At 57.0% G+C, this 14,547-nt stretch overlaps 1 protein-coding gene across 1 annotated transcript in view; it reads right to left on the reverse strand.

The window, feature by feature from the left end:
• Positions 1-14,547, reverse strand: part of PLXND1 (plexin D1) — a 78,573-nt gene that overhangs the window by 56,489 nt on the left and 7,537 nt on the right. Inside the window, 1 exon segment of the mRNA XM_065642315.1 lies at positions 1,681-1,857. Within this exon segment, the coding sequence (XP_065498387.1) occupies positions 1,681-1,857 (177 nt within the window).

The following is a 14,547-nucleotide window of genomic DNA, read 5'->3' on the forward strand; positions in this document are numbered from 1 at the left end:
CGGGGCAGAGCTGTGGTGGTGCAGGGAACACCGGTCTGTGGCGGTGCAGGGAACACCAGGCTGTGCCGGGGCAGAGCTGTGGTGGTGCAGGGAACACCGGTCTGTGGTGGTGCAGGGAACACCAGGCTGTGCCGGGGCAGAGCTGTGGGGGTGCAGGGAACACCGGTTGCCGCCGGGGCAGAGCTGTGGTGGTGCAGGGAACACCGGTTGCCGCCGGGGCAGAGCCGGGTGTGCAGGAGGACACGGGCTGCACTGATGAGGGCAGACGGGCTGAAGTCCTGGGTCAGCCCATCACAGCACCTTGTCTACAGACTGCCAGACCCGGACACACGGGGACTCACCTAACAGACCCCTCTGTCCCTGTCCCCTTTGTGGCACAGCAGCCTGGCACCCCATGCCCTGGCTACCGCGTCCCAAGCGCTGCTTCTCCTCTAACAGCTGCTGGACATGGCGCTGGTGACAGCCCCCATGAAATGCCCGTCTGCAGCCCATCCCCACCCCTGGCAGCTGTAATTGCTGCTGCAGAAGCTGCTCCAGCACTATTTCTGTCCCTTTGCTGCCTTTTCTCAGGCAGCAAATCTGAATGATAACTCATGCAAAGTATCTTGTATCCCGTGCCAAATAACAAGGAGCCCCAAAGGTAAAAGGGCTTCTGGTTATGCAGCTGTGTTGTAGAATTAGATTAGAGCTATCTGAGCAAATTATCCCAGCAAAGGGTAGCCAGGAGCCTCTCCCTAATGGAGGCTCAGCAGATAAGGCTGCTTTCTCGGAGATGATAATGGAAGCAGAGCTGTTAATGCTGTGTGAACAGGGCTGCTCTGCGTGTGGCATGTGCCGCTCCAGCCCCGTGCACCTGGCTGGGGGGCTGGTTTCCTCCCACTCCCGTGAATTACCTGCCCCTGTGGGCAAAAATCAAAGCAAGGCGCTTCTTTGTGATTGTTCCCACATTTCTGCCAGGAGCACTTGGATGCAAGGGAAGAGATCAGATCAGTTTTCTTCTCTCCAAGCATTTTGATCCAATATTCCACATTATGCAGTGCTCACCCCAGGCTGAGACAAAGCAGGTATCAGCTGTGTCTGCTCCAGCGCTTCTCTCCTCTATGGACTCTTGATGCTGAGAGCACACCCAACTGTTGTGGCTGGCTGCGATCAAAACTTTCTCTGGCAAACTTCAAGCGCTAAAGTTACTGAAACCTTGGCCTTGCATCTTGGCTCTGGAGCCGGGGTATTGCATTGCCCTACATTGCCTTTGGCACAGGATTTAAAACAGAAACTCCATCAGACGCGTGGATTCACACCTGCTTTGGACTCAGCTGTGCTGAAGCATCTCTCGGTGATTCCCCTGTCTACATGGAGCCTTCAAAACCATCAGCTCAGAGGGAGAATTTATTACAAGAGCTGTTAATAATTAAATGCTGCACAATAACATTTCCAGCATAGGGTTCATCAAGAACACCCTGCTCGCATGGCAGCCTTGAACAGTAATTAACGGCCACCAGTCACTAGGCAGCACATATCACTGTACAGATTACGGCAGCATCCAATTACTTCTTCATTGCCAAACGAGAGCAGGTGCTCAGACAAACTTGACAACAGACATTGTCCCCTGTGCAACCCAGCGGTGCAGGAAGGGGAATCCCCGCCACCTCCCAACCCTGCCCGCACCGGGGCCCCACTTGCCTTCAGCAGGGCTCCGCTGGCCGTGCCCAGGAACGCCACCGTGTAGTTGTTGACGCTGGCCACAGCCACCGCCGTCAGGCCGCTGTAGGTGAAGACGGGGGTGGCGGCGAGGGGGTTGACGATGGCCAGCGGGTGCTGGAGATGCGCGGCTCCACAGTCCAGCTGCTCCGGCTGCAGCTGCGGAGAGACACGAGACACGAGTGTGAGGGGCTGCAGCCAACACCAGCGGGTCCCCCCGGCACCGCTCGGTGCGGACAAACCGCTGAGCCCGGCTGTGCCCAGGGACAGCTCCTCACTGCCGAGTCACAGAACAGGAGGATGTCACTGGTTAATATGGGAGCAAAGAGCGGTAACGGCCTTTTCTGACTGCCACATCACCCTCAGAGCCAGACCCAGAGCCGGCTGCGCTGGAGATGAGCTGTCAGAGGAGCTCTGCCCATGCCCGCGCCACGGCAGGGGCAGGCAGCGCCGGGCCCGCTGCCGGACCCATCAGGTGTGGGGCACCCGGGGCTCCTCCAGCCAAAGGCCCATTCGCTGCAGCAGCACCCTCGCCTCAACACAAAAGGCTGGTGTGACTGTGTAATGGGGACAACGGGCTCTTTGTGCCCCTGTCCGACCGCAGCACTCAGCGGGCTCTTCCCCAGCACGGCGCCGGAAGCCCCTCGCCCGCGGGTGCTGTGCCCGGCGGAACTCCCAGCCCCAGCCCAGCCCTCCCCAGCAGCTGCCCCTGCAGCGGCGGCTGCTCTGCCACGGGGCTGGTCCCGCGTGCCGCGCCGGCGCTGCCGGGGGTTCCCTGCTGCGGGGCCCCACTGGGGATCAGCGCCTGGGACCAGCGCTTGAGATCACTGCTCAGGATCACTGCTCAGGATCAGCGCAGAGCCACGCTCAGCCGGGGTGCAAGCCCAGCAGACACCTCTGGCTCCTTCCCTCTCAAACAAAAGGCGAAGCAAAAAGTTTCTCCAATAAAAGAACTCAAAATATTTTTTCCCTGCAAGTGAAGAAGTGAGAACAGAGCCAAGGGATGAGGAAAAAGAGCTTGCTGGAGACTCTCAGGACTGTAAATCCTGGCTGTGGTCTTGCTGCCACTGCAGTCAACAGCAAAATTTACACTGGGATGGGATGGGACAGCGCTGAGCAGCAGGAGGCACTGCGCTGTGGGACATGGAGGAAAGAGCAGCGGCTGCAAAACTCTGCCCAGAAATGCTGGAGCCCCCGACCCCGTCCAGGCTCAGTCCTCAGCCACTCGCCATGCCCCAGGGAGCAAGCACAGCTGTGCCCTGTGCCCAAGACCACAAGATGTTCATTATTTGCTTCCGGCTTCTGCTTTCGAGCTGTTCCTCAAAGCTCCAGGGGAGCAGGAACTGCCTTTGCTGCCGAGAAGCTAAACTCGAGCCAGCAGGCCAGCCGGCGCTGCAGCTCCGGCCAGCGCTGTCCCCACCAGACATGCCGCCCGCGCCAGGGCTGGTGACCAGGGACACGAGGCTGCTGCTGAGCTCCCATGTCGATTTGCTACCGGGTGCCGAGGGGAGAAGGCAGAGGATGATTGCTAAGGACTCCTCACGTATGAGCCTTGCCTGTGAGCAGGCGTTTGGCTCATTTGGCCTAAAGCAAGACAACAGACTTTACTATCCTGTGCTAAATTAATTAGCACAGTTGCTCCGTGACAGCAGCACTGAAAATGGGACTGATGCCTCATGTTCCTCCTACCCGGCCGAGACACACCCGAGATTTATGACCACTCTCACGCTGAATCCTCCGAGACTCTTCTTGTAATTTCTGCTCAGACGAGGCGGACGGATTCAACGACGTCTGAATATCACAACAGTCTCGCTGCCAACAAGTCGCTCCTGCAGCAGCTTTTATGAAGTGCGGCCGCAGATGACGGGCACGTTTCAAGGGCCATTACCACATCATCTCCAGCATCACTCCAGGCTCATCCTGAGAGAAGCCACAACGGCGCTGTCACCCTGCCCGGTGCGGGGCTGCCATGCCGGCACTGGGGTGTTCGCAGGCTGCTGGCAGCACACCAAATTCAGGCCCCGGCTGCGGGAAGTCCTTACACAAAACCCCGGACAAGAGACCACTGGTGGATTGTAACCCACACCCCCAGAACTAAGCACATTTTACACCTTGCTGAACTCAGTCATAATGTGGATATCCCTTCCAAAATAATCGTCAGGAGTGCTAATTTAAGCAGAACAAATGCAGGGATTTGAGGCTGTATCTGTTAAGAAAGTGGACCACATGCTTGCAGCAGGCAGCAGAAGCTGACAACCAGCCTGTTCAGTACATTCCTTCCTCCCCGGGCTGAGTGCACCAGGGCCTCTAGTTTAATTCCCTTATTATCGTTATCATTTCATTAATAGAACCAGACTAAATCTTCTGCTCTTCTCTCTCTTCAGACCACTGAGGAGATTAGGCAAATCTTCAGGTTTTGCAGCAAGTGTGTGAGACCCAGGCAGGACGCCCTATGAGCCCAGACCCTGCTTGGGTGCACCCCCTGCCCTGGGCCTGTCCCCCCTCCCAGCCGTGACCACATGTCTTGGGTTGGCGTCACACTACAGCAACAGGTCCCTGGAAAAAAATGGGGAAGAAACTTGCTAAAACCCAACACATGTGCAAAGCAACCGGGCTGTGTCTCCGGGAGCAAGGGACAGTGGGGGGACAGAAGCCCCCAGACCACGGCAGAGCTGGTGACCCCTGCGCGGCCAGGGCTTGTTCCCCGCTGCTGGGCAGCACACACGTGCTGCCCCGGACGGCAGAGCGGGTCCTCTCCACAAACCCACCCCGACCCCGCTCCCCTGCGCCCAGCAGACACCAGACCGTTGGACATGCGGACAGACAGATGTGAGAACCTCCCTCGGCTCAAGCCAGTGCCACGCAGCAGCCAACACGCTCAGAGCTGCGGCTCGGTTCACATGGGACCGAGATGAAATGATCAAGTGCTGTGGATGCAAGTGACTTTGCTAAATGCATTTTGCAGTTTTACAGCGTTTCATTGTACTCAAAAATAAAATCACAGCCAAAATTCTTAAGTGTGTATGTTTCCCCCTATAACCAAGCAACACAATTTTTTTATACCATACAGAGTATATGGCAAGCCATTCATGTTTCTGATTTAACGGTCCCTTCCATTCACGGACAGACTTTTAGAAATGCACTTGGGTTTATTTATTTGTCTGGGGGATTATTATCTCTAGCCCCTCTTCATCACTCTTTACCAGCATTAACCACCTCAAGCTCACAAGGCTCCTTCCTGCTGAGACACTGAGGCACGGAGGGATGCTCAGCCCCTCGTCTGGGCAGTGGTGCCCTGGGCAGCCAGGGCCGGAATGTGTCTGACAGCGGCTTCTCCGCCCCAGCCCGAGGGACTCAGCCCTTTCTTCTCACAGGTGGCCAAAATCACGGGAAGTTCCTTATCTGCTGTGCCTGTATATAAATCACACGTTTCAGGCCTCATACCAGCACAAAGTGTTTTCCACAGTAAACAGGACGTAACTATTCTGAGACAGGCCAACGCTGATTCTGGCCACATACATCCTTCCTCTGAAACACCTTTCTTTAAGTGACATCGGCTCTTCCGACGGACGCGCGGGAGCAGACAGATGGTGTTTCCCTCTCGGGGGTCCCGGGGGAGGGTGACACATGGAGCTGCTGTCTGTGACCCGCGGCACCGAGGGGACGCTGAACTCGGCCACGTTACGGTAAACAGGATACGGCCAAGCCACGTCGCTCCGCAGCACCGGGCAAGCACGGCGGCGCGGGCGCCGCACCGCGAGGCTGCTCAAACGCCTCCGCGCGGAACGGGTTCAGTCCTGCTCCATCCTCAACCAAACTGCCTTACTCTGAAGTGGGGAGAGCATACAACGTAAGTTTTCTTCCAAAACCAATCTCTTGCCATCATCTGCATCTTAAAACAACCCTGTGGGCATTTGCCACTGCTTTTCTGCTACGCACACTGAATACACACTCAGTAACTCATGGAAATATCGGGTGGGTCTAGATTCAGATCCTTCTGCACCCAAAAGGTTTGACTCTGCCACTTCGATGCCACCGAAGAGCCACCTTGGCGCGAGCTGGAGACAACCCCCCGCTGCCACCGCCCAGCGGCGCCTGTCACCCCCCGCACTCGCAGCGAGGGCGAACTCCGTATTTCTGCAAAATTTCACAAGTGATGGAATTAATTCAAACCAAGGAGCCACATCTAAGGGGAGGGTTAGCCAGATTAACCCCCGAGTGTCATTGCGAAAACGAAGTGGGACAGAGATAAAAGGTTTCCAGCCACATTAGAGCTCAAGAGTCCAGCTGTTTTCATGGTGAGAGTTCGGTTCTTTATCCCAGGCCTAAAAGGAGCAGAAAAAGCAATTTCCCAGACTTTCCATGACGGGCACATGGCCCCGGGCGCTGCGCCCCAGCGCAGGATGTCCCCTCGGGAAGGAAGTCTGCTGGAAACAGAGGGAGGAAGAGGAGTGGTGAGGAAAACCACGCAACGCGCTGATTTCTGCATCCTGTGTTTGTGACCTTAAAAATAGTCCTGAAGCAACGACGGAGTTTATTCCTGCATCAAAAGCAGGCTGCAGCTCGGAACAAAGCCCTGCAGCTTCTCCCTTCGGCAGGGCCCCTGTGCCGCGCGGCCGCAGCGCGCGGGGAGCCCGGCCCCTTCCCCGCGCCGCATCGCGGGGATTAAAGCGCCGGCTCCCAGCATGCCTGGAGTCCTGGGAAAATGACACAGCCAGCATCCGATCATCCGCTCCAAACTTGTTGATTTGTGGGACTTAGCCATCGTCTTCGTAGGCTCAAAATTTGGCAGTTGCTCCCACACAACTGACATTTTCAGGCCATTAAAGTCTGTGATAAAATGGCTCTGGTTTTATCTCTCGCCTTCCTTAACATAAACCATTAGGCTTTTATTAACATTTAGGTATGACTCAGGGAAATCTCTGATTGCAGAGAGAATATTCAAAATAATTCGGATACTGTCCGAAGAGACTAGCAGGACATGGACTCAAAGTTGAACTGGAGAGACTAAAAACCGACGTGGAAGTATTGCATAGACGCTGTAGGAAAACGGGGAGAGGGCGAGGCGGCGGCACGCCGGCCGGCTGCGGCACACAGCCAGCAGCAGCCCTGCTCTGTGACCCCCCGGCACAGCCCCCGCGCTGTCTGCACACACAATCACGCGTTTATCTGCTGCAGCGTCGCCACCAGAGCTGTCAAAAACGGGCTTTTTGGGATGCCCGCAGGAAAACGCCATCCTCAGAAGAGGACTCTACTGTTCAGGCACTCGAGATGTAAGTGGTCTCTAATTGTAGTGCTGCCGCAAGGGCAGGAATTAGCACAGAGCTCTTCTAACTTCCCATCACATTTTTTAGGCAATGGGAGGCAAATCAGTGTGCCCTCGGCCAGTCGAGGCACTCGAGCTGAGAACCTCTGATAAAATGAATCTCGCTGAATTTTTCTCGAGAACCATCCACACTAACTAATCAGCTCCCCCCCAGCACAGCAGACATCCTTTAAAACAGGCTTACAATGAGATTTACAGCCTGCTTTCGCTGTTTACTTAGACCGCAAGTTTCTTGAGCAAGAAAGCAGTGGTTTTGCTGTGCTCGGCACATTGGCACAGTGCCGGCCCGGGCCCGCAGTGCTCTGTGAGCCACCAGCGCGACAGCGGGGCCGGGCCGGTCTGTGCTGCACCAAACCGCTCGGGAGCTGGCACAATCAGAGGCACGAGATGCCGGGCAGCCCTGGGCGCCCGCACCACTCGTCCTTCACCGATTTCTGAGTTTCGGCAACGGTCAAGGTGCTCACCTGTACAGGTTGAGCCCACCGGCCCCCTGAAAACACACAAGAAACTGTTTTCAGCAAGTCTGCAAAGACACAGATCTCCAGCCAGTGCGGGGCTGAGCCTGGGTGAGACCAAACTGCTGCGCCCGAGCGGCAGCAGCCACGTCCACCTCTGCCACAGACCCCAGACCATCGAGGGGAGGTGCGCTGAGATGCCGGACGACGCTTCAGCACCACGGCTCATCTCGGAGGGCAAAGCCCAGGCTCTGGCTGCTGCTCAGCGGCGGCAGCCCCGGCAGAGCTCACGTACAGCTGGGCTGCTGCCTGCAGGAGCCCATCGTGGGGAAAGACGCAGCTGAGAGACCGGGACAGGATCGGGGAACAGCCAGGCTGCAGGCAAAGCCAGTCGGTCTGTGACAGCGAGGCCAAAGCCCGACAACGGCTTGAACAAACAGGGGCTTCCTGCGGCCATCCGTCTTGTGCCGTGTCACCTCAGGTGCAGGAGGAAAGGGTGGGGGTGTCACAACGGGAGCCTTCCTCGGGGCGCTGGGGAGGATGCAGGAGCTCCGAGGAGTCCCGGAGGCTCCAGCCTCAGCTCCAGCCAGCGGTTAGATGGTGCGATCACCCCTCCACCTCCTCCAGCACCCCCTCCACCTCCTCCAGCACCCCCTCCCATCTCCTCCAGCACCCCCTCCATCTCCTCCAGCACCCCCTCCATCTCCATCTCCTCCAGCACCCCTCCATCTCCACCTCCTCCAGCACCCCCTCCCATCTCCTCCAGCACCCCCTCCCATCTCCTCCAGCACCCCCTCCACCTCCTCCAGCACCCCCTCCCATCTCCTCCAGCACCCCCTCCCATCTCCTCCAGCACCCCTCCATCTCCTCCAGCACCCCTCCACCTCCTCCAGCACCCCCTCCACCTCCTCCAGCACCCCTCCATCTCCTCCAGCACCCCCTCCCATCTCCTCCAGCACCCCCTCCCATCTCCTCCAGCACCCCTCCACCTCCTCCAGCACCCCTCCACCTCCTCCAGCACCCCTCCATCTCCTCCAGCACCCCCTCCATCTCCATCTCCTCCAGCACCCCTCCACCTCCATCTCCTCCAGCACCCCTCCACCTCCATCTCCTCCAGCACCCCCTCCATCTCCATCTCCTCCAGCACCCCTCCACCTCCATCTCCTCCAGCACCCCTCCATCTCCATCTCCTCCAGCACCCCTCCATCTCCATCTCCTCCAGCACCCCTCCACCTCCATCTCCTCCAGCACCCCTCCACCTCCATCTCCTCCAGCACCCCCTCCATCTCCATCTCCTCCAGCACCCCCTCCATCTCCATCTCCTCCAGCACCCCTCCACCTCCATCTCCTCCAGCACCCCTCCACCTCCTCCAGCACCCCCTCCATCTCCATCTCCTCCAGCACCCCTCCACCTCCATCTCCTCCAGCACCCCTCCACCTCCTCCAGCACCCCCTCCATCTCCATCTCCTCCAGCACCCCTCCACCTCCATCTCCTCCAGCACCCCTCTACCTCCATCTCCTCCAGCACCCCCTCCATCTCCATCTCCTCCAGCACCCCTCCACCTCCATCTCCTCCAGCACCCCTCCACCTCCTCCAGCACCCCCTCCACCTCCATCTCCTCCAGCACCCCTCCACCTCCATCTCCTCCAGCACCCCTCTACCTCCACCTCCTCCAGCACCCCTCCACCTCCACCTCCTCCAGCACCCCCTCCATCTCCACCTCCTCCAGCACCCCCTCCACCTCCATCTCCTCCAGCACCCCTCTACCTCCATCTCCTCCAGCACCCCCTCCATCTCCATCTCCTCCAGCACCCCTCCACCTCCATCTCCTCCAGCACCCCTCCACCTCCTCCAGCACCCCCTCCACCTCCATCTCCTCCAGCACCCCTCCACCTCCATCTCCTCCAGCACCCCTCCATCTCCACCTCCTCCAGCACCCCCTCCATCTCCTCCAGCACCCCTCCACCTCCATCTCCTCCAGCACCCCTCCACCTCCATCTCCTCCAGCACCCCTCCATCTCCACCTCCTCCAGCACCCCCTCCATCTCCTCCAGCACCCCTCCACCTCCATCTCCTCCAGCACCCCCTCCACCTCCATCTCCTCCAGCACCCCTCCATCTCCTCCAGCACCCCTCCACCTCCTCCAGCACCCCCTCCACCTCCACCTCCTCCAGCACCCCTCCATCTCCTCCAGCACCCCCTCCACCTCCATCTCCTCCAGCACCCCTCCATCTCCTCCAGCACCCCTCCATCTCCTCCAGCACCCCTCCACCTCCATCTCCTCCAGCACCCCTCCACCTCCATCTCCTCCAGCACCCCTCCACCTCCACCTCCTCCAGCACCCCCTCCATCTCCATCTCCTCCAGCACCTTCTCCTGCAGGAACCGGGTGACCCATGCCTGTCCATCGCTCCGCAAGCCCCAGCCCCATCGTGCTATCCCCAAGGCTGAACTACTGGTAAAGAAAGCCAAGGGCAATGTTGAGAGGACCTGCTCTGCGCCGACCTCCCCCAAAACCCCTTCCCCGGCCGGGCAGCCCCGCACAGGTCCCCTGCTCGCCGTGCACACGTCGGGAGCTGAAACAACACGTGCAGCTGCACGGGGAACTGCTCAGAGCAGAGAAACAGGAAAAAGTAGCAGTCTTTTAACTGAAATTGCACATCCTTCATGCTGCCAGGAAGACTGGTCAAGCTGATTATGTTAGCCTTCATCCTGCATTAAATACAATACTTCAGATTATACGATCAAATCCCCCAGGAATGGGCAGGCAGAGGGATTAACGAACAACAGGCTCCAAAGGGGCTGTCACAGTCAAAACAGCATGTATTTAGGCAGCGAGAGTTTGTCCGTCCTTTAAATTCACCCGCACTAGAAACACGGCTCCTCCACCCCTGCCCAGAACAGCGAGCAGGGGAGCAGCCGAGCCTTGTCGCAAGGACGCTCGTGCTCCTCTGAAAGCACAATTAACTTGTCCCCCTCTAAAGTCTTCAGAGTCAGACGCCTGATTTATTCAGGCTGTACTTTCTTAGCTGCTCTTTCCACCGCTCAAGCTGTGTTTCTCATTTATGTTGAGCTTTGGCTTCAGTAACCAACCTCAAACTATTCAAACTCCTTCCCTCAGGGATGAGTCCAGGGTGAACCGGGAGTCGGGCTGCTCGATCTTCAGAGGTTGTACTTTTTTATTATTGCTATTACTAACACTTAGCACTTCACATACTCAAAGTGCTCTGACAGCATATCTGTGCGATCTGGGCTGAAAAAAGCATCCATTAAAGTAACAACTTTTTACCTAACATAACTGGTCTTTTGCATGTGTCGGTTCAAATCTGCTTCATTTAGCAATAGTTTATAGTAAATGTTTTCCTGCATTTTCCTCATTAGTTCTACCAAATCAATTAAACTCAGATAATGAGCAGAACTCTCCTGTCCTTGCACACATCCTCAGTAAAACCTGGCTCTGGACGGCAGCGCTGCCCCACGCCGGGCGCCCCCGGGTACCACCGCTCACCAGCCTCAGCACCGCCATCCAGACACAAACCAGCAATGCCTCCTGCCAGCACCCAGCCTGCTGCAGCGCCGCGACATGGAAAGGTTAAAAAAAGCCTTTTTGCTCATTAACCGAGCACTCCAAATGCAGAAGTGACCAAGGCGTAAAGATGTGGTCTAAGGCAGACGCAGTTATTCCCCTGTACGAAGCAAACGACACTCTCTGGGTATCTCTCAAAGCACTGTGCTTGTTGACCTGCCAGTACTGCATCTCTACAGCTCCATCTTTGGAGGTCCTCCCTCCAACTAGGAAATTAGGATCAAAAGAATAATTTCAAAATTTGTTAAAAATCAGTGATCTTACTGGATTCAGCAACCAAGTACCTCTCCTATTTGGTCAGAGTATGGAAGGCTTTCTTTTTCTCTGTCATTTTATATTTTAGTCTGTCTGCAAGATTTGTAGAAACTGATCTTTCCAAAGCTGTTTGGAGAGATCCACCACACTTTGCAGCCTGCTGTGGTACCGCAAAAAGTTACACTGGTGATCCCAGGGACATAACATTGCAATCCCAGCTCCTCCCCAAAGCTTGAACCCTTCTTCAGCAGCTTACTTGACAGTAGCCAAATAGCGTTTCTGCGGTGAGGGAGCCCCAGGGTGCGATCACCGCAGCCCGGGGTGCTCTCCTGGTGGGGAACCCCAGGAGGGACATGTGGGGACATCCACCCATCCCAGCCCTGGCTCACCCTGGGACACACATGACTCAAACCAAAGGAAAAAGTGTGGAGAAGAAACCATCTGTATCAGTTGCGCTTCAGATGCAGATGTCTGTCTCCTCAAGCAAAGATTTGGATGCAATTTCCTCCCCACTTAATGACCCACCACACCGACTGCCCAAAGCCCGACCTGAGCCCACTCCGTGTGAGCCAGTTCCCAAAGGACCGCCCGTGATGGCACGCGGGTCCCGGTGCCCTAGTACCGCCTGCTGTGAACATCTGGATCTACAAGACACACCGGAGGATGACACGGACCCATGAGTCATGGAAACCGCTATTTTACATTCCATTAAAAACCCCTCATCTTTCACATCTCCCTTTCTTCATTCAGTGTTATCATTATATTGTAAGCTTTTCCCAGCTCTTCCTAAAAAGATCTCTCTACACACAGCCTTTTGCTAGAACATGCCAGGTTTCCAATGGCCCGTTTTAATTAGGTGATCCACCAGAGATGGCTTTTGGCCTGTAGCAGCTCACAACCTGGCGAATGTTGGCAGCGGTCAGCAGATGATGGGATAAAAATCTAGTAGCCAAAGGGGTTTTGCTCCAGAAGGGAGCAGTGCAAAGCAGCATAATACTTTAAAGAGAGATGAGACAGAAATGGGAATACAAATTCCAAATTTCCTTCAAATAACAGAGGTACACGTTTCAAAAATCCAGACTTCCAGGCAATTTTGCTCCTGGGCTAGAATTGCAAGATTTGTATTCCAGTATCACTTGCAATGCATAAGCTGCAATCTTGTCAGAGCAACGACCCCGCAGTGGTTTGGGCCCCAAAAATGGGCAGCCTTGTTCCCGCAGCTGGTCCCGCCTGCTGCCCACACCAGCCTCGGCCCGTCTGCACCGCGGGCTCGGCCGCCCGCACGGGTTTGGTGCCCACATCCAAACACGAGCCTGCGGCTTCGCCGAGGTCTGAGACTCGGGGTTTGTGCCCCGGGCTCCACCAGCCCCACCACGACCCCGAGCTCCTGCCAGCCCCGCGGCTCCTGCGGCCCGTGTTCATCTATGCAGCAGCAAACCCGGGGACCCGACTGGCGTGCTGCCCTTGGAGGAGGGCACAGCAGAATGACCTCAGGATGGAAAAACCCTGAATATCCAAGTTAAGCCCCAACCCAAGAACACCTCAAGCTGATGCACCTCTTGCCCCAGCCCGCACCTGCCAGGCTGTGCTCATCCCTGCGTCCCTTCCTCCCAATGCCCACGCACCCTGAATGGGAGCGGAAGGCACGGGGGCTGGCAGCAGCACATCAGCTCTGCTCAGCCCACAGGCTGTCACCGCTGCACGACACCACAGCCCCCATGTCCTCCTGTCCCTGGGGACGTCCCGCTCCCAGCCCCCAGCACAGCTCTGTGTGAGGAGCCGCTGGATGCTCCCCACGCTGGACGAGCCCTGCTGACGTGCAGCAGATAACAAGGTGAAATCATCACGGGCTTTGACATCAGCACTGCCCAGCAGCGCGCTACATCTCACAGGGCTGAGCGGGGCTGTTTGACACGGCGCCCTCGGGAGCGAGCCGTCCCACGGCCCCGCTGGCCGCGCTCCCCACAGCGGCTGCCAGCAGAGCTGCTCTCCAGATGTTGGAAACCAGCGCTGCTCCCTCCGCTCAGAAACATCACTACGTTCTACCGCTCTCTCCAAGTGGGAGATTGCCATGGACAGCCTGCCAGCTCCTCCACTCGCTGCAAGGTGTGAGAGCCCAGCTTGAAAAGAAAACAAGAACTTGCAACCATTTCTTTACCAACCAAACAAAACAAAATAAAAGGCAAAGCAAAGCGGACTCCTCCTGCAGATGCAGGGGTCAGCTCATCACCACGCTGTGCCCCTGGGTACGTGTGCTGGGGATAGTGACACAGCAGCACTGCAGCCCGTGGGACCCCGTCCATCACCCCTCGGTGTTGAGGGGTGGTCACAGACCCCCCACACGTGCCGCGCAGGAGCCTGCGCCAGGAGGTGCTGCCGTGGGCAGCGTGTGGCCGCGCTCAGGTGGTTCTAATTGATTGTTTCCAACCGCTGCTGGTCCACGCTTCCCTGTGTTTGCATTAAATTACCACAGCCAGGGGCTCAGACCTATTATGTTTGCAGCAACCTGCTGGAAGAGGTCATCAGACCAGAGTAACCCAACGGTGCGGCTGCCTTTGGGTTTAAAGAGACGCCCACTGGGATTTTCAAGGCATAGCGAGGTGTTTGTACGGTGTCCCCAGGCATCCATTCACATCTCTAGGGGCTTAATTGACCTCTCCAGGTGCCCTCAGCCCCACCAATCTTCTCTCTCAAATACCACAAAATAGACTCCGAAAAATCAGAAAAGAGATGGCAAGTCCCTTCATTTCCACCCACCAAGACCCCTGCGCCTGAGCTGGCACCCATGGGGGCTTTTGGGGAGCAGGTTTGTGTTCAGGTGTGGGAGTCAAATGCCCACCCTGGAAAACATCTGGGGATACACAAATAAAGGTGGTTGAAAACCCCTGAATTCAGGGGCTGCTGCCGAGACAGGACCAGCACCTGTGTGTATGAGCGCCCGTGTCCTCCTGGCCAGGATGTGCCTTCACGTGCAACACTGGACTTGGCCAAAATGATCCTTTTCCTGTTTTCCACCTAAACCATTATTCAATCACAGATTTGATGAGCTCAAGGGATCCAAACTGATCTGAATTTCTAGCTGCCCAGAATAACAAGGTCTGTGCAGCCAGCTGTGGTTATGGCTCTCCAGAAACCCGCGGGGCAGCTCTGAGCCCCTGCCAGGACACGGCACTCGCCTCCCTGGGCCAGCACCAGCCGCCAGCGCCGCTTTCTGTTCTCTCACCTG

The sequence above is a fragment of the Caloenas nicobarica genome, chromosome 11 (genome assembly GCF_036013445.1).
Source record: "Caloenas nicobarica isolate bCalNic1 chromosome 11, bCalNic1.hap1, whole genome shotgun sequence".
Classification (NCBI taxonomy): domain Eukaryota; kingdom Metazoa; phylum Chordata; class Aves; order Columbiformes; family Columbidae; genus Caloenas; species Caloenas nicobarica.